The following is a 19348-nucleotide window of genomic DNA, read 5'->3' on the forward strand; positions in this document are numbered from 1 at the left end:
TCTATAGTTTGAATATTTGTCACCTCCAAATCTCATGTTGAATTGTGACTCCCATTGTTGGAAGTGGGACCTGGTGGGGGTGTCTGGATCATGGAAGTGGATCCCTTATGAATGACTTGGTGCCCTCCTTGAAGTAATGCATGAGATCTCGCTGTATTGGTTCATGCGAGAGCTGTTGTTTAAAAGAGTCTGGCACTCACCCCCTCACTCACCATGTAACACACGCCAGCTCCCCTTGCCTTCCATTATGAGTAAAAGCTACCTGACTTCTTGCCAGAAGCTGAGCAGATGTCGGAATCATGCAAAATTATGAAATACACCTCTTTTCTTTATAAATTACTCAGTCTTAGGTACCCATTTATAGCAATGCAAAATGGACTAAGGCAATAGTCAACCAAGTTAACAGAATGATTTGCTTTAAAACAGGGCAACTCAGTGTTCTGGTTAAATGCATATAAGAAGTTCATATAATGAGTAATCTCATTCGTTCACTACAAATGGCCCCAGGAACGTGACTCTGTAGTAAGAACTTAGTTCTCACAATACTGTGGATGCTGGTGTTAAACAGGACGGCAGCATTCCACTTGGCATCTAGAATCCCTCAGGATGAGAGCCAGAGTTACTCTGCCACACCAGCTTCCTAGGCCTGGGACCTTCAGGCCCAGTGATGCTGTGCACTGGCACAGGGACTGAGGAGGATGTTAGAACAGCCTATTGTTGGCTGTCCTTTGCCTTCATCATCCATTCTTGTCCCAAGGACTTTAAAGTACTAAGAAACCCGTCATTAAAATATTCAGGAATTCTGAATGATCTTATCTCTGTGGCCATCTGAATTAATGAAGTCTGGCTTCATGTGAAAAATAACTACAGAAAAGGAAGTCAGCTGTTTGCTTTGGTTGCTAAAATCAGAGCAAAAAAGAAGCAGATTGAGATTTCACAAGAAGAGGTTCACATCCATTAACGATGAGAAAGACTGTTCTAAAGGTTTATTGTTTTTCATTCACCTGTTCATTCATTCCACATCATGAGGGCTGACTATGTGTTAGGTGTGATGCTGAGCACTGGTGATAGAGTCAGATGCCTGGGGAGTGTCATTACCATTCTGTAGAATAAGAGCAATCATGGAGCAGTAGCCACTTATATGGGAGAATTGAAGAGATGAATCAAATCCAGTTATGCCTGCAGGATGCTTACAGTCTAATAACATTTTGAGAGCTGGTGCCATTTTCTGAATTATAACAGTGTGCCTGTTTCAAGTGTTGTGCCAAGCTTATCACATGCTTTGTTTCTAGTCCTAAAAGCACCCCTATAATGAAGATAGTGGTATCTAATTTGCAAATGAAGACACTAAGGCCAGATGTGGAGGCAGCTGGGGGTGGGGAGCAGCAGGGTGACACTCACTGGTGAGATGAGTGGGGATTTTCTGCCACACACCCTAAGGTAGCAACTTGAAAACCCCCAGTGGAAATGTTTCTTCAAAATTCTCTGCCACCATCCCACAGGGAACCACACCCACCTTGGCTGCTTATGTCCCTCTCAGACACAGTAAATTTCCTCTTCACTGAAGTCGGTGCCAGACAATATTCCTGCCCCAAGCAGTCTTAACGTTATTCCCCCAAAAGGAGAGCCTTATAGAAAGTCCTGTATTTGCTTCTAGGAGACTGAAAAGGTCTCCTCTTTTCATACCAAACATATGCAAGGGAATGTATTCAAGGTGTCAGTAAAAGAGAATGGGGACTCCATTCTCTGTGAGATTCTCTGCCATTCTGCTGCTGACTGCTCTGAATGGATGCCAGATGTACCAAGATGGAGCTTGTTCAGCCCTCAGTTGACCAGTTGTCCTGGGGACTGGTGTTTTCCTCAACCAACTGTATCTTTTCTTTGTGCGAGACAACTTGAATAGGACTGGGAAGTAGTGCCTTAAGGCGCCCATGAGGTTCCTGGAACCTGATGGTGGTGGTAACTGTGAGAATTTGTTAATACCTTGAGAGACAGAGAAAAGGCACATGGAATAATAGGAATAGGTGAGAGAGCTGACCAGAATCAGAGATGTAATTGGTGACCTTACAAGCATGAAGCCCATTGGTACATCCAACAACCCAACCCTTGAACTCATTAACAAGGCCCTGTGGGCAACTAGACTCACAGCCACAAATGTAAACTCACATTTGTGGGGGTTTTTTGGTTTTTCTTTTGTATTTTGTTTTGTTTTATTTTGAGACAGAGTCTCACTCTGTCGCTAGGCTGGAGTGCAGTGGGGCAATCTCGGCTCACTGCAACCTCCACCTCCCGGGTTCAGGCAATTCTCCTGCCTGAGCCTCCCGAGTAGCTGGGACTACAGGTGCGCACCACCATGCCCAGCTAACTTTTTTTGTATTTTTAGTGGAGACAGGGTTTCACCACGTTGGCCAGGATGGTCTCCATTTCTTGACCTCGTGATTGACCCACCTTGGCCTCCCCAAGTGCTGGAATTACAGGCATGAGCCACCGTGCCCGGCCGTGAACTCACATTTATTGGGAGCAATACTGCATCAACTCATTGAAGATGGGAGGCAGGCTTGCCCCTTTGAACTTAGTTCCTACTACAACCATTTAATTATTTTGTGAGTTCTTAAAATTCTCTGAGGAAAAAAAAACTGGCTTCAGAAGTACAATATCTAACATTTGTAATTCAGGTTACAATATTTTTATGAACTGCAAGAAACTAATTGTGCCTTAAAGAAACTACATAAAGATGGTGTCAGCATTTTCAATATAAACTTCCATTTCCCAAGGTTTATGTATTCTGAAGAAATTCTCTTGCAGGGAAACTTGGCATGTGTCTGAGCCCCTGACTGCCCACACCTCACTTCGTAGGGACTTACAGATGAATCCTTCACATCCACTACATTTGGCATCTGCAATTTTTGGAAACAAAAATGGCCCTAATAGCGAATGGTTTCTAAGTTTAATGTCACTGCATGCAATTCTCAGGAAATCAGAGAACTCAAGAATTCCAAAAGTCCTGTTTAAAGACTCTGGTATGACAATATTGGGTGTTGAAAGGAAAGTAAAAAAATTTAAGGGGATTGATGCTAGAAAATGTTGTAGTCTTCAGAAAGCCTCCAGACTTAGACCTCCTTCAACATTTTTTCTACCCCCGAATTCCTCCTCTGCCCTATTTCCTGCAACTGCCCCATGGCTTTGTGTTATAGGTTACACAAACATATATGGGCTTTGTATGTGGCACCTATTGCCAAAATGAAAAAGGCAGCCAAGATTCTCACTTTGCTTTTTGAATCTTCATTTGAGGAGACTGGATTAAGTGCTCTATGTGACTTATAATACATAGAAGAGGGAGAAAAGCCAGAAAAACTTTGCTGTTGGAAGAGTGCCTATCACCAAGCTAGAGGTGTATTAGGCCATTCTTACATTGCTATAAAGAAATACCTGAGACTAGGTAATTTATAAGAAAAGAGGTGTAACTGGCTCATGGTTCTGCAGGCTGTATAGGAAGCATGGTGCCAGCATCAGCTGCTGGTGAGGGCCTCAGAAGCTTCTAATCATGGTGGAAGGTGAAGTAGGAGCAGGTGTCTCAAATGCAAGAGCAGGAGCAAGAGAGAAGGTAGGAGGTGCCACACACTTTTAAACAACCAGATTTCATGTGAACTCACACATCATTAAGGGGATGGCACTAAGTCATGCATGATGGATATAACCCCCAATACAAACACCTCCCATCAGCCGCCAGCTCCAACACTGGGGATTACATTTCAACATGAGATGTAGTAGGGAAGCAGATCCAAACCATATCAGGAGGCAAAGTAAACTCTACAAAAGGCCCTGGCAAGAAGTTTAAGGATGGGCAGAAGGAAGGGTTGCTAGGCACTTGGGATTCTCAGAACTATATAGTAAGGTTGCATAGGCATCCTGCATAGAACCAGACAACCAGCTAGATGCCAAACATGTTGACAGTGGACTCCAGCCTCAGAATGGGGAGCCCAGGAACCAAGCTAGAATTCTGGGGCCAGCACCAATTTCAGAGGAGAAGCTGGGCACCTTGCCTGGAAGCCACGGGGCCATGCTGTAAGCCTTCTGCTCACGTGGCTGCCTCAATGGCTATGAAGTGAGCAGAGCCCACTTTGGGGTTTACTTGTGCTTCTGGGAGGAATCAGTATAGCTTGGTGGCTAAGAGCGTTGTCTTTGTAGTAAGGCCTAGATTCAAGTCCAGGCTTTCATTTACAGCATATGACCTTGGACAAGTTGCTTAACCTCTTTTAGCTGTGATTCCCCATTTCTAAACAGCAATGATAGTTCTTGCCTTATAGGTATGTGAAGAAGAAGAGATGATACAAAGAAAGCAGAACTCCTGAAAGCTGTAATAAGCATCAAACTTTTGATGACACGTCTTCTCGAAAGAAAAAACGCCCCTAATGTCCTGCCCTGCAGAGCCCTCCTTGATTCAGAGATAGGTAGTCCTGAGGATGCTGGGGTAAATTATTAGGGCAGGCAGCCTGGGGCACGTAGGGTCTGACACATCTCAGCTGCTACATCCCATGAATCTTTGATTCTCATCTTCAAAGACTGAGTCGGTTCTGATGAAGATCTACTTACTCCCGTAAGTCTGAAATACTTCAGACTTTCAGAATTGCCCCAGTTACAACACATGGACATGCTAAATCTGAAGTGTTGTATGTGTAGGGCTAAAATTAAGAAAAGACACAGAAGTCTGAATAGCAGTGTCTTTTTTGTTACTCATCTGGCAGTGCCTCCCCATGCAAACAGCTGATCCTTTCTCAAAAACACCATTCTATAACAATTCAATCCCCTTAATTGGGGAGCAAATGAAAAGAGAAGGTCATGAATAATCTGTAAGTCTGGTTGAGAATAAAGTTGACCAGGTGGAAGCCCTGAAATGAATGGGGCTAAAACTTAGCTCTTGTAATCCCGGGAAGGAAAAGCACTTCTCATGGTGTGTCTGCATGATTCAGATATCCTAGAGTCCATGACAAACATCCCATGGCATATGAGCTGGTTAAATGGCACCATAGTGGAAAAAATGGTATCTATATCTTCCTGCTAAATATCCCTGTGAAGATTGAAGCCTCTTGAGTAGGGACTTCATCTTCCTAGTACTTCAAACACCAAGCACCAAACCTCCTCGAGCCTAGAAAAGCCAACTCTGTACACATTCCCATCCCTTTATTTTTGCCTTAGTATTAGGAAATTCCCAGACTTCTGCTACTCAGCAAAGACGTTTTGAGGAGGAAGGTAGGGGAATGGGAAAATTCCAAAGTTTGGATAGTAATTGCTGAGCATGAAGTGAGATGGTATAGAAAAGATACTTAAGGATAAGCTATTCACCTATCAGGTATCTACTAATATGTAATAAATATACTAAACATTTTGTATATTTTGCCATTCATTATTCATTTACTGGGCTGTCTCACAGTGTGCTTAGTGTCATTCTAAATTCTAAGGATTAAATGGTGAACATACTTTAATCCTCACACTAGTCCTAAAAGGAACCTGAGACCTTGAGAGGCTAAGGCTCTTGCACAGGGGTTCAAAAAAGTAGTCATTGGCAGAGATCACACCACAAGCCTCTGTTCTTAAAGCACCAAAGAAGTGGTAGCTGTTGAGCTTTTGATACAAACATTATGTCGTAATCTATTATATTCCCCACCATGCCTAATACAGTGCTCAGTTGTTCCACTGACCCAGTGCTAGACTTACAAGATGCTTCTAAGATGAAACCTAGAAAGTTTCATTCCAGGATTATCATATGAACAGAAGACTTTCTGGATGACATCCAGATCTTGGAAGCTGCCTCATTGGCCTTGATAAACCACACCACCATTCCAGAAATTATGTGGTAATTTTTTCAGATACTGTACTTTTCTCCATATATAAAATGTTTTGATGATGACACACAATTAACAGAATATGTCATATACATGGTGGAATCATCTTAATTTGTTCTAGAGAATAGTGGGATCCCTGGGACTGCCAAGAAATGCAAAGCATTATTGATGAGTTTTGTCACTGAATAAAGTGAGAGTGAAAGAAAGTGGCTCACAGACTTCTCAACTGGGCTGAATGAAGCCCACATGATAAGTGATGTTCTGATGGGAAAGGTACCCTTTGGGATGACCCTTCTGGCGTGTGAATTACTTGTCCCCGCAGTCAAATTAAGAGGCCACAAACTTAGTCAACTGCTGAATGGGCGATCATTCATACAAGAGATACACAATTACTGTTGTTAGGATGTCATTTCAATTTATGTGTTCTCATTACTCATTATTTCAGTTAATAAATTTCACCTAATTGGTTGAAGTCATATGATTCCCAGATCGAAATAAAGATGACCACAATTTGGTCTCTAATGACTATTCCTCTTCTAACTCTAAAGACCTGTCCAGGATATATGCGCAAGTGACTATTGCTGCTCGTAACAGGCTGGTCGTCTTCTTATATTACATGAAGGGGATGCTTTCATGTTCAAAAAGGTCCATTTCATGCACCTCACTGGAAATTTACTACACCACTAATACTGTTTCCAAATGCTTATCATTTTTCTTTCTCTTAAATTCACCCTTCTAGGTGTCTCCTTTCCTCCAGATCATACCCCAATTTCCATGATTCTTTCATCCTTTTATGTGAGCCTTCTCTAATCCTTTCTCTCTGTCTCTCTATCTCAGAATCCAACTGCCAGATGAGAACATTGGACAGTGGGATCGGAACATTCCCACTCCCAGACTCGGGAAATCGCTCGACGGGACGATACCTATGCCAGCCAGACTCCCCAGAGGACAGTGAGCCTCTCCTGCCTCTCCAGTCAGCCCTTCCTGCAGTTTCTTCCATGAGAGCCCAAACCCTTGAACGTGAAGTGCCTTCCTCCACAGACAGCCAGCGCCCTGCAGATAGCGCCATTGTTCATTCCACATCTGACCCCATCATGACTGCCAGAGGGTTGCGACCTCTTCAGAGCCGCCTCCCCAAACCAGCTTCCTCAGGTAAAATGCCAATTTCCCACCCTTAATAAGACACTTGCTGACAAAAAAAAAAAAAAAAGGAAAACCTTTCACCAGGAGATAAGCAAGTCAGTGACCTGCCTGATAAAAATGTAGATATGTGAAAATTCCTTCATGTCCTTCACCAAAAAGCAAAACAATGTGTATAAGTCAATATCTACTCATAGAATTACATTGAGCAGTAACACATATATAAGGAAACAGACATGTAAGTACTGGTCTATGGATATATGAACTGATTAAGAATAAAACCATGCAACATACACCTCGTGAGGTTTTGTCCTATAAAACTTAACTCTGAATATAGACCAATTTCAGCCCAAGATATAAATTTAACTACAATGTTGTTTTCCTTCTGACCAAAAACATACATGTTCTGACGTATTCCTATCTGGTTAAAATATATTTATATGTTGAACTATAAAAGGCATAGTTTGATAAATCAGCAGTAGATCACGCACTAATGCAGTAGAATAGAGTGAGCCTTCCCATTGAGAAGTACTGTCCTTCGTAGCAGTCAATTGAAACAAGCTTTCATGATTAAAGACAGGGCTAGGCTAAGGGTCACCGTTTTTTCATTGTTCCCTCACGATTAAAAATATTTATTGCAGCCCAGGATGACACTAAGTAATTTTTAACTTGTATGTCTTATGTTGCTTTTACAACATGCATAAGCATAGGAACTAAAACTTTAAATTAAACGCTTTCACTTATGAGTTGATGATTAGAAAGGAGCTGCAAGTGGAGATTATACTATAGGCTTCTGAGAAATTAGAAAGGGAAACTTTTAATTATAAATCTTGGAATAAATGTGATTGGGCTATTCCCATGGCTGAGTTCTTCCTTTATATAGGAATGCCCATTGCCACGAATGTGGTCCAGAGTCAGGGCCTGCTTTCCAGTGCTTCTCTTTTCTGTGTCCATCTGTTATTAATGTTAAAAATTAGGGAATGAGGACTAGCCGGAACAAAAAGAAAATGAGATTATACCTCCTTTTTGAGCAGTCACTGCCTGTTTAATGTGTACATTTGAATTGGTTATTTTTCTTCTCACCATATAAAAAATGGAAGTCACTATACAAAACTCACAGTGCTGATGAAAACACAGTTCTTAGCTTCCCCCCACAAACAAAATGCTGTGGAGAGGCTGTCACAGCATGTCCTGCTTATAATCACTGGGGTTGGAGGATAATGACAGCAATTCTCCATTCTGGCATGACAAAGGCATACACTAGGCAGGTTAATCTACTTTCACGGGTAATGGGGAAACTCTCTTTAATTGTTCTCTGCTAATAACACCCTTGCTACTCAGTGTGGTCCATGGGCCAGCATCATTGGCATCACCTGGGAGCTTGTCAATTGCAGACTCAGAGCCCATCCCATACCTCCTGAATCAGCATGCACATGAACAAAAGCTCAGCTGATCCATATGTACATTAAAGCTTCAAAAGTACTGCCCAGAGAAATGTTTAAGGGCTCCAAGCAAAGCTTCCCAAACCACACTATGCAAAATGACCTTGATAAGTATTTTAGGAAAATCGGGGTTCCCTGTTTTTGAGGAAGTCTGCAAATTCAAATCCTCTTTTCAGAAACTATACTAATGCCCACTGGCACACTGAAGCCTCTAAGAAGTCCTCCAAAGAAGAAACTTGATTGTTGTTGGATGAATAACATTATTTAAAGAATAACTTTAGTGTTTCCTGAATGGTTTGCCAGCTGAACCCTTTCTAACCTGTAAAGTCTTTCAACATTTTGTAGAGAAGTGGTCTAAGAACAGTTTGCCTCAGGGTCTTGAAAAGGGGCTTCTATAGACGTGTGTATATAATTATGCAGATGTTTTGGGCAGCACAGACTACAGTGGGACAGAATGGCAGGGAGCCCAGCTTTCACTGTATTTGGACCCTTTTTATCATTTCTGAATGTCTCCCCCACGTCCTTCCCTAAACTTGGAAAAGGTTGATGGAAGCTGATATGTGATTCCACGTATGTGTCCTCATTTAGGAAAGGTCAGTCCCCAAAAGCAGAATGAAGCAGAGCCAAGGCCTCAGACATGCTCACCATTCGGATATGCTGAAGACCCAATGGCAAACCAGCCCCTTCCAGACTGGGGGGGTGAAGATGCCGCCACCGGGACCCAGGTGAGGGGTCGGGGGAAGTGAAGGGCACCATCTACCTGTTGGTCCTGATTGTAAAAAGTGCACCTTTAAAACACTTGTATGATAGATTTCATTTTAAATGAAATTTGCTATTGGTTTCCTGAATATAAACCAAGGTCTACGGTTTGCCCTTTTCCCTGCCTTATTAAGGAATACTGTGGGTTCTTGGGACACTTTCATTCTGAAGAAATCAAAGTGCTTCTGAAATGCACCCAGATTCTTGGGTATGGATGCGCTGCCCTGATTAGATATTGTGGGACATGCATTCACTCTCCCAAGCCATGCGGGCGCCATTGAAATGATGTTTTTCCTATTTTTTTCATTGTCTCGGTAGTTATTTTAACCTTTACTTTGTTTTTATGAAACAGGAAAAGCAGGTCTAATTCTATTGCTTTTAAGGATGGCTAATCAGAGGCTCGGTGTGGTCAAATGACTTGCTAGGATCCGTGAGCCTTGAGTTTCATTTTTGCAGTGGGTTCTTCATCTGCCCTGAGATGACACACACAGAACTCCTGATGGGTGGCTATGGGTGTCTGGCTCAGGGACTCCTTGCTCATCCCTACTGGGGGTTATGTGGTACACCCTCCTGTTTACCCCTTCCAGCAGGTTACCCTGACCATGGTGAGCCTATTTGCCATTTCACCACTCGTCCTGGGGCTGGCCCACTGCAGCATCTGCCCTGGTGCCTGGTGGTGAGAAAGGTGGAGGAAGACACGTGGATTGTTTTCCAGAACTTCCTGGCCCCTTCTTGGCCTTTCCCACTTCTGCTGCCCTTGGCTTTCCCAGGTCTGGTATCAAGAGCCCTGGTTGCTATTTTTACTAGAGTTTCTGCCCAACCATGGTGATGAGATACCCAGATTCACCCACATCTGAGATCCCCTCACTCAGTGTGGCCAAACCACCTTTCAGCCTTGAGCATCTGCCTCAGTATGGAAGGGGACCATGGAAAAGCAGGGGAGCAGATCCTCTAGGCCCACAGCCTCAGTTTCCAGTGGGGAACACCGGAGTCCTACTGGACCGTGTTCAGGGTCCCAGTGAAAGTTACTGTGGAGCCAAGACTGGAACTGGGCCCTCTGAAGTCCAGGGCAGCACCTGGGATGTCTGCTTCCACAGGACATGGGTCTGAGCGGCAAAGGAGGAACCCGCTATATTCTGCCATGCCTTAAGTCAAACCCAGGAGGTTAGGGCTCCTCCAGCTCTGTGCCTCCCAAACCTGAGCAGGCATCAGAACCACCTGAAGGGCTACAGTCTTGTTGCCCACATAGACTTGTGTCTGATATGGCTTATACGGAGTGAGGTGTACACATTTCTAGCAAATCTCCAGGTGATGCTGATGCCACTGATCCATGGAACACACTTTGCACAGAGCATTGCTGCCACTGTTCCAAAGGACTCTGCGCTGGCTTTGGGAGGATTGGGAAACTGGCAAATTGAGAAAATTGAGAGCTGTAAAGTTGAGAAAATCATAACAGACACCCAGAGTTGGAGAAGAGAAAAGCAGTTCAGGAACAACAGTTGGTGACGATGGCAAAGGAGTTTGAAAAATTCCAAGAAAGTAAAAAGGAAAAAAAAAAGTTACTCTTGCTGACCCAGAGGGGACCTGTGCTCCTCACATAAGATATACATCCACCAATGGACATACCTCTCTAGGATTCCCTTCCTCATCATCCTGCACTAGCCCCATACACTGGAAATCCTTGAAACTCAAAACCCTGCTTTGTTGACTGCCAGGTATGGAAAGTTTCAAGCAAGAATTCGCTTTATATTTCTAGTACCTGGCACAATACCTGGTTCAGTTAGCATTTGTTGAATGGAGCTATGAAAGGATGTACCTCATCATGTCCAGACTGGACTGGGTCCTTTTGGAGCTCTGGACACAGGTTCCCCAGAACTACAGTCGGTAGACTTGTCTTTCTTCATGGACTTAGTCCTTGCTAGACTACTGGTATCTCCAGTAGTAAGCTCTCCACCCCTAGAACCTAGCATACTGCTTAGCACACAGTAGGTACTTAGTAAACACTGTTGAATGGATGGGTGACTAAGTAAATGAATGAAGGAGTAAAGGAAATGAGTGCTTGAATTTACAACCCCAGATAAGCGAGTTTACATCTTAAAATGTGTTTTTACAATCCCCAACCAAATGACACTCTTCTAAACAAACTTCAGAGACCCATCTAATGCATCTGGATCGGAACTATCTGGCTTTGGTGGGGAATAATAGGCTCTAACAGGACATTCTACAAATGGGGGAAAAAAAAGGCCCCAAATAACCTCGATTCAACAACATAGGAGTTGCACTCCTGGATCCAGTATTCTGCTTATGTGCACAAAGGGAATACTGTTCATACAGCATCAACCGCCTCAGCAATTCCTGAATACAGCATCATTGCCACACCACGGACATCCTTAGGGGAGGGGCCAGGTGATGTGTGCATGTGAGCAAGAGGGGAAACTGGGTCCCTCAGCCCAGATTTGAGGATACATAGGGTCAGCAGTTGCTTACTTTTCTAAAGGCTACTGTCATTTTGGGAGCTGAAAGAAAATTATAGATTAGGCAAACATTTATTCTTTTGTTCCCAAGGTTGATTGTTTTATTACCTTCTGATACTTGGAAGGCAATGATGAGATCAGTTAAATAAATAAGCCATTAGGTTTGGAACAGCAGCTCATAATAGGCACTTGAGAAAAATAAGACCCTATAAAGAAGTGTACAAAATGCAGAGCAGGTAACCGTGGGGACCTTCCTGGGCCTGGGACGATGGCAGAGTGCCGTCGACAGCCTCATTATTGCAGGCCTATTTCTGCAGCTCTGGTAATTGAGTAGACAGCATCAGCTCCTCAGGAGGCAGAAACATCAGCAAACTATAGTTGGTCTTGGGTGGGCGGTGGGCTGGGCAGTGGGAATGGAATTCTGTGCATACATTGACAGCCAAATGTGAACTGTGTCACATGCTCACAGGATGCTCTGCCCCATTTTGATTTGTATGAATAATCTTAACAGTCTCATATTACTCATTTAGGACAAGGCACCCAGAATGTGTACATACTCTGCCAGCGGTGGCAGTAATAGTGACAGTGACCCGGACTATGGAGATAATGGTTTTGGAGCTGGAAGGGGACAGTTAGTGAAAGCACTGAAGAGCGCTGCCCCAGGTAACAACCAGTGAACTTGCTGGCCCTGCAGGTTCATCTCTCTGGGAAGCCGCTGATTATACCTTTCACTCTGCTCAGCCCCCACCCTCTTTGATTTTATGTTTTTTCTTCGTGTCTCTCCTGAGATCTAATTTTCTGGTACATACAGAAGAGTGTCTATGCGCATCCATTTGTTTTCTAGTGTAATCTTCATGACATTGCAGTGCAGTCTGTAAGGATTTTATTTCTGAATCCAGCATCTCTAAAACAGCCTCCAATTGAGTTATCTCAGTAATGAAGGAATGACTATAAAGATAACTTTGTTCTTAATTATATACTCTGGCAAGTTAAATCATCCAGTGAGCTGTGGATGGAGTTTTCCAGGCTCTCTGCTAACATCATGCTGTGTAGCCCTGGACCTGTTAGCTGTGCCATTATGAACAGGTCTGTTTGTGAGGTTGAAGCTCCCTCACTATCTTTTTCTTTGAATCAGAATTGGCAGTAGAAAAATCATTATCCCTAGGCATTTAAAACTATGTCTATTCAGATGGTACTTCCTTTCAGATACAAGAGGACAGACAAATCCCTAACACAAAATGTGATCTGGACTCTGCTTTTCTTCTAATTCATCTGGATTGTCAGAAATATCTTAATGATGCAACGGAAAGCCATTCTTTTCCTACTAATCAACTTTTTTCTCAAATACTATTTTATAAATCATGTAATGAAAGCATCATTTTATTTTTTTAAAACAACGTTGATATGTTTAGGAAAAAACAATCTAGCATCCATGTGTGTTTCCAGTTTTCAGAGAATCTTGGTATTTGCATTGGGGGAAGGAGGGTTAGAGTAGCATGTAAGAAGAGCTCATTAATCTGAATCACCACTTTGTCCCTTGCTTCTTATAAGTTATCAGAGAGGTAGGATTGATGGTTGAATCATGCACAGCTTTACCAAGAAGAAAGTGGTGAATACCCCTGATATTTTAGTTGGTTGTTGTCCCCGTTGGCTCTTTGTGGTTCACTGGTGTCCCTCTGACTGTGACAGATGAAGGGGAAGGGGAGCTCATTGTCATGGAGCTCGCCCAGTGAAGATGCCTAGGATGATGCCAGCTCCTAATCCATGTTCTTCAACTTGAGCTCATTGTGAGTCCTCAGGGAATAGCCTCACCTCACCAACCCTCAGCCACACACCCAAGAATGGTTTCCAGGGCCCCTTTCAGCTCTCAAACTTTCTCTGTTCATGATTGAACAAGTATTTGTTGAAAGCTTCCTCTGAGCCAGTTTTCCAGTAGTGAGTAAATGGACAAAGATCCCTGCCAGATAGTAAACAATAGATATCATAAACAAGTAAATGTATATAGTTCATTCATAGGAGATGAGTGCTACAGAAAAGATAAAGTCAGGCAGAGAAAGGGAGAGTGAGAGTGCCGGCAGTTGGAGGAGAAGTTGAAATTGAAGTGGAAGTCGGAAGGAGCCTCACTGAGAAAGCGACTTTTGAGCAGAGAGAGCTGAAGCAGGAGAGTGAGTGAGCCAGGAAGGGCACTCCCAATAGAGGAAATGGCCAGTGTGGTAGACTTGAGGCAGAGCATGCTCTGGAGCCCAGGAGTAGCAGGAGGCTCGCACGTTGCTGCAGAGAGAGCAACTTGATGGATGAGGCCAAATGAGAAGGGGCCAGAACCCCTGGAACCCTGTGTGCCTTTCTGAGGACTAACCTCTACTCTGAGAGACAGGGAATTTGGATGACGTAAAGCCTGGGAGTGGCATGAGGTGCAGAGTTTAAAATGGGTGCCTCTGGCTGCTGTATTGAGAAAACTGAAGAAGCAGGATCAACTAAGAGACTGATACAGGCATCCAGGCAAGAGATGTTGATACCTTGGACCAGAGTGGTTGCGATCCATACCGTGACCAGCACTGGTTAAGAGACCTCCCTCAATGATGGAAATGCTCTATGTCCATGCACATGGCTGCTAAGCATCTGAAGTGCAGCTAGTGTAAGTAAGAGACTGAATTTTTAAATTTAATTTGTGCTCCAGTTTTCCTAAGAATTCTCATTTGGGCCATTCCTTCTTTTCTCTTTTATTTGAAATTTTAACTAATTTTAATGTAAATATAGTCACATGTGGCTTGCACAACACAGGGAGTGAGAATGGTCGGATTCCAAATCTAATTAAAAATACCACCCAATGGCCGGGCGCGGTGGCTCACGCCTGTAATCCCAGCACTTTGGGAGGCCGAGGCAGGTGGATCACGAGGTCAGGAGTTTGAGACCAGCTTGGCTAACACGATGAAACCCCATCTCTACTAAAAATACAAAAAATTAGCTGGGTGTGGTAGCGGGCGCCTATAGTCCCAGCTACTTGGGAGGCTGAGGCAGGAGAATGGCATGAACGTGGGAGGTAGAGGTTGCAGTGAGCCGAGATCACACCACTACACTCCAGCCTGGGCGACAGAGCGAGACTCCGTCTCAAAAAAAAAAAAAAAAAAAAAAAAATACCACCTGACTCAGACCAGGCATGGTGGCTCATGCCTGTAATTCCAGCTCTTCGGGATGGTAAGGCAAGAGAATAACTTGAGGCCAGGAGTTGAAGACCAGCCTGGGCAACGTAGTGAGCACCTATCTTTACAAAATTAAAAAAAATAATAAGAGACAGGTGTGGTAGCTGTGGTGGCACATACCTGTGGTTCCAGCTACTCAGGAGAGTAAGGTGGGAGGATTGCTCGAGCCCTGGAAATTGAGGCTACAATGAGCCACGGTTGCACCACTGCACTCCAGCCTGGGTGACACAGCAAGACCCCATCTCAAAACAAAAGCAACAACAACAACAAAATACAATTCACTGGTATACTGGAAAAAAAGTAGTATCAAGGATGACTCCAAGCTTTGGCTCTTAGAAAGGCTGGATTTGCCCTTGCCTTCTGCCAAGTGAAATGGGAGTTCCATGTGGACTTGCTAGATTTGGGGGCCCATTAAGCCTGCAAGTAGAAGTGGTGAGTAGGTGGGAGGCTAGGAGAGTCTGGGGCTCATGTAAATTTGAGTGTCATCAGCATGTCAGTTGCATTTAAAGCTGTGTATCCAAATGCGATGAGGAAGGAAGGGAGTGTAGCCCAAGAGAAGACTAGGTCCTCCCACCTTATCGCAGTCACGGAGAAGAGGAGGACCCAGTGAAGGAGGAGGAGGGCCGGGGAGTGTGGCATCTTAGAAGCCAAGTGAGGAAGGTATGTCAAGGAGGAAACTCATGATTCTGTCTGTTGCTTGTTACCAAAAAGAGACAAGCAATCTTCAGTTCTGTCCTGCCCCTTTCTCCACCAGTGGGGTCCCAGTGTAGACAGAAGTAGGAACGGAGGGGAAGGATGGTCTAAGTGTCCTGAAAAAGGAGACAAGATTTAAGACAAATTCGCTGACTCCAAATGAGAGAATACCTGGATATGAGTGCACTTACCTCAGGGTCCATGTTTCAGCATCATAGGCCTGTCTACATGAATTGTGACAAGGCAATCAAGAATCCGCATTAGGTTGTGGCTTTGGATGACCTAATGATGAACAGTAAACTTACTGCTTGAAGTTTTTTTTAAATCCTTCTGCGAAATGAAGTGAGTCCCAGCCTGAATATTTTTCTCTGTCAACTCACTTTGCTCATCCTATTTCCTCTAACCAGAGCAAACCCCTCTTTGAAAAGGAACATCTTTATTTTATTCTATTGCTTTAGCTTCTTGGGAGAAGGTGGTGAGGTCCTAGAAGCAGCACAAACAGCAAGACAGTCTTTCCCTCCACCAAGTTGCCTGCGACTTGCCTTTAAAAGAGGATGTGTTGGCAGAGATCTGTCCTCGCACACCCTGACAGCCACAGGTCAGCCCCAGCTGTGGCAGTGCTGCCAGGAAGGGAAAATGTTCTATGCAGACAGCTGGCATGGCTGTGGGTGTGTGCTGGCTTCCAATAACCCTAGGAAGGGGCATTAAAGGATGGATGCAGCACCATTAACTCCCTAAATGTTGGCAAAGTTTGTATAAAAAGAAAATAGAAACAGGAGAAAAACAATAACAGGAGGACGTGCCTTGAGTGTCTGGTGGAGATTTTATTCCCCCTAAGTCAGTGTTTCCTTGCTTTCGTCACACGTGTCTGTGAAAGGGAGATTGGCCGTCACACCCCTGGAGTCCCTTCTGAAATAACAAGGTTCTTAATAGAGGTCCCCAACCTGCAGGATGGAATTCACCAGTAGATCGTGAAGCCTTACTGGATGTTTGCCAAGATAGCTGCCCTTTTCAAACACACCCTTTCTCCTTGGTTCCCTGAAATTTCTTTTCTTTTCTTTTCTTTTCTTTTCTTTTCTTTTTTTCCTTTTCTTTTCCAAGACGGAGTCTTGCTCTGTCACCCAGGCTGGAGTGCAGTGGCACTATCTCAGCTCACTGCAACCTCCGCCTCTTGGGTTGAAGTGATTCTCTTGCCTCAGCCTCCTGAGTAGCTGGGATTACAGGCACCCACCACCACGTCCAGCTAATTTTTGTATTTTTGGTAGAGACAGGGTTTCACCATATTGGCCAGGCTGGTCTTGAACTCATGACCTCATGATCTGCCCGCCTCAGCCTCCCAAAGTGCTGGGAATACAGGCATGAGCCACTGAGCCCAGCCTTTATTTTTTTGGAGATGGAGTCTCACTATATCACCTAGGCTGGATGGAGTGCAGTGGCGCAATCTTGGCTCACTGCACCTTCCACCTCCTGGGTTCAAGCAGTTCTCCTGCTTCAGCTTCCTTAGTAGCTGAGATTACGGGCGCCTCCCACCACAACCAGCTAATTTTTGTATTTTTTTGGTAGAAACGGAGTTTCCTTATGTTGGCCAGGTTGGTCTCAAACTCCTGACCTCAGGTGATCCTCCTGCCTCGGCCTCCCAAAGTGCTGGGATTACAGGCGTGAGCCACTGTGCTTGGCCAGTTCCCTGGAATGTCCCTCAGGCAGGAGAGGACATTTGATAGTGGCAGTCAGTCCTCCACAGCTTCCAGGAAGCTTACAGAGGCTGCTGCCTGTCCCCTGTGCCCTCCCACCGCCCACTCCCATTGTCCCCAGCTCCTTCCCTAGCTGCTCACCCTGCTGGTCACAGCATGACTTGGAACCCACCCTTCAAAACAGGGTGGGCTGTGGCCCCATATTCCCTGGTTTTGGGGGCCCACTTGCTTTGTTTGCATCACACTGAATGTGGCCAAAGAAGTCTACTTTCTAAAACCCTGCCTCTGGGCTCATAACACACTGAAATAAATACACAACTTTTCTTTCAAGGTTGGTTTCTTTGGCTTCATTCTGAAAAATGTTTAGAAAGTCTAGTTGTTAGCAGTCAGTGAGGGGAGCAGGATTTAGGAGCTGGATAGGTGGCCCAGCAGGTGAAGTAGCAGACAGAAGTAATGTTGTGGCTTTGTTCACAGAGCTACCCGCTCTAATTTGCCAAGCTGGGCATGACACACATTCCTGCCCTTTTCCAGCAGGCAAGGCCTCAGAGAAGGCATGTGCAGGAGACAACAGTGTAAAGGTGAAGGAGCGAGCAAGCCAGCTGTAGGAAGGGGGAAGACCCAGTGTGGCCCCAATCTCCGGATGAAAGGAGAAAGGGGGGTCTCACCTGGACCCACTGGACCTGGCTGGCAAAAAGTAAAGTAACAATCCCTAGTGAAGCCGGCTCTCTCAAGCTTCTGTTTCATCTACCTGGCTGTATGTCACCAATCACCAGACCTGCCAGATACCCCAAGAGGAAACATCCAAATGGAAACCTCTCTTTTGTCCTCGAGAAATCTGCTCTGCCTCCCAGGTTCTCTGTCTTCACTGAATGTCTCGCCGTCCTGGTAGGAGTAAAAACTATGAAGCAAGGAGTCGCCATGGACTCTTCCCCTCTCACTGTCCATGCTCTGGGCATCCCAAGGCATACTGCCTCCCCTCTTAGAGGCTTTTCAGGTCTGCCTCTGTCCCACTCACCCCAGCACTGCCTCGACCCTGGCCCCCATCTGACTCATGCAGCCTGCTGCCTCCCTTTGTCCCTAGACCCTGTCAATTTACTCCCAGTCTCATGCCCCTTAAATGCATCGTCCTCACTGCCACCAAAGTGCCCTCCCTGAAATGCAAAAGCCTGTCGTGCTGTTCCTTTGCTGGGAACTTTTCGAGGGTTTTCCATTACCCGCACAGTCCACTCTCCCAGGTACATACATCTCTCCCAAATCACCAAGTGGTATGCATTAAATATGTACAGCTTTTTGTCTGTCAATTATACCCCAGTAGAGTGATTGTGAAAACAATAATTTCAAGAGCAAGGAGAGGTCCCAGTTGTCCTTTTGCCCTGGAGCTATGCTGATAGGATCTGAGAGCAGAACCCAGGAACCTCAGGCTTGTTGGCCTCTTAGCAGGAGCGGTAAGGCAATACAGAATTAAATCCCCGCATTAGCATGGAAATGCACTCATCTCAGAGGCCCACTTGGTTGCATCTCTTGCCTCTGCCGTGTTTCTGTGGAAGCTATTCTGTGCTTATTCTTCACTGAACTCATTTGTACTCTTAATACTGCATGGCCAAATCATTCCCGTTTCAGCCTATTGGATCCAATGTAACTACTCCTACTACAGTCTACTGTTAAGGGCCAGATGTTTTTCCTCCTAAGTTTCTCTTATGTATTCCTCATGAGAACTTTATAAATAGACATTTTGTCTTGATTTTACAGATAAGGAAACTGAGCACCACCCAGCTAACAGTAACTTGCTTAAGGTTCAAAGTTAAATGTACTTAATAGAATCTAAGATGATTTGGATTCATGTGCCCTTTCAGGAAAAGGACCAAGTGCTTCCTCAGCAGTCAGACCTAGCATAAAATCTGATACTCAATAAAAATCTGCCTATCGAATAAATAAATGTCTGACTCAGAAGCCATATTTATTAATGCTGATTTAAGATATATCTGTCATAAGGGTCTGAGTTATTTCTGTTAAAATAATCCTTCTTGCACAAAATAAAGTTTAAAATATTTTAAATGACACATTTTAAATTTTGTTTTACTTAATTTTTTTTAATCCAATCACCTC

At 44.4% G+C, this 19348-nt stretch overlaps 1 protein-coding gene across 3 annotated transcripts in view; it reads left to right on the forward strand.

Moving 5' to 3' along the window:
- The window catches only part of NCKAP5 (NCK associated protein 5), an 881023-nt gene that overhangs the window by 813457 nt on the left and 48218 nt on the right, over nt 1-19348 (forward strand). For 2 of the 3 annotated variants that reach the window (XM_033231709.1, XM_033231707.1), the window contains exons 14-15: nt 6681-6995; nt 9014-9150. In XM_033231709.1, coding sequence (XP_033087600.1) covers nt 6681-6995; nt 9014-9150 — 452 coding nt within the window. Of the gene's footprint in view, nt 1-6680; nt 6996-9013; nt 9151-12188; nt 12322-19348 lie in introns of all 3 variants that reach the window. The other variant, XM_033231708.1, reaches the window with a different exon arrangement.

This window comes from Trachypithecus francoisi, unplaced genomic scaffold (genome assembly GCF_009764315.1).
Source record: "Trachypithecus francoisi isolate TF-2019V2 unplaced genomic scaffold, Tfra_2.0 Lachesis_group13, whole genome shotgun sequence".
In the NCBI taxonomy this organism is placed as follows: Eukaryota; Metazoa; Chordata; class Mammalia; order Primates; family Cercopithecidae; genus Trachypithecus; species Trachypithecus francoisi.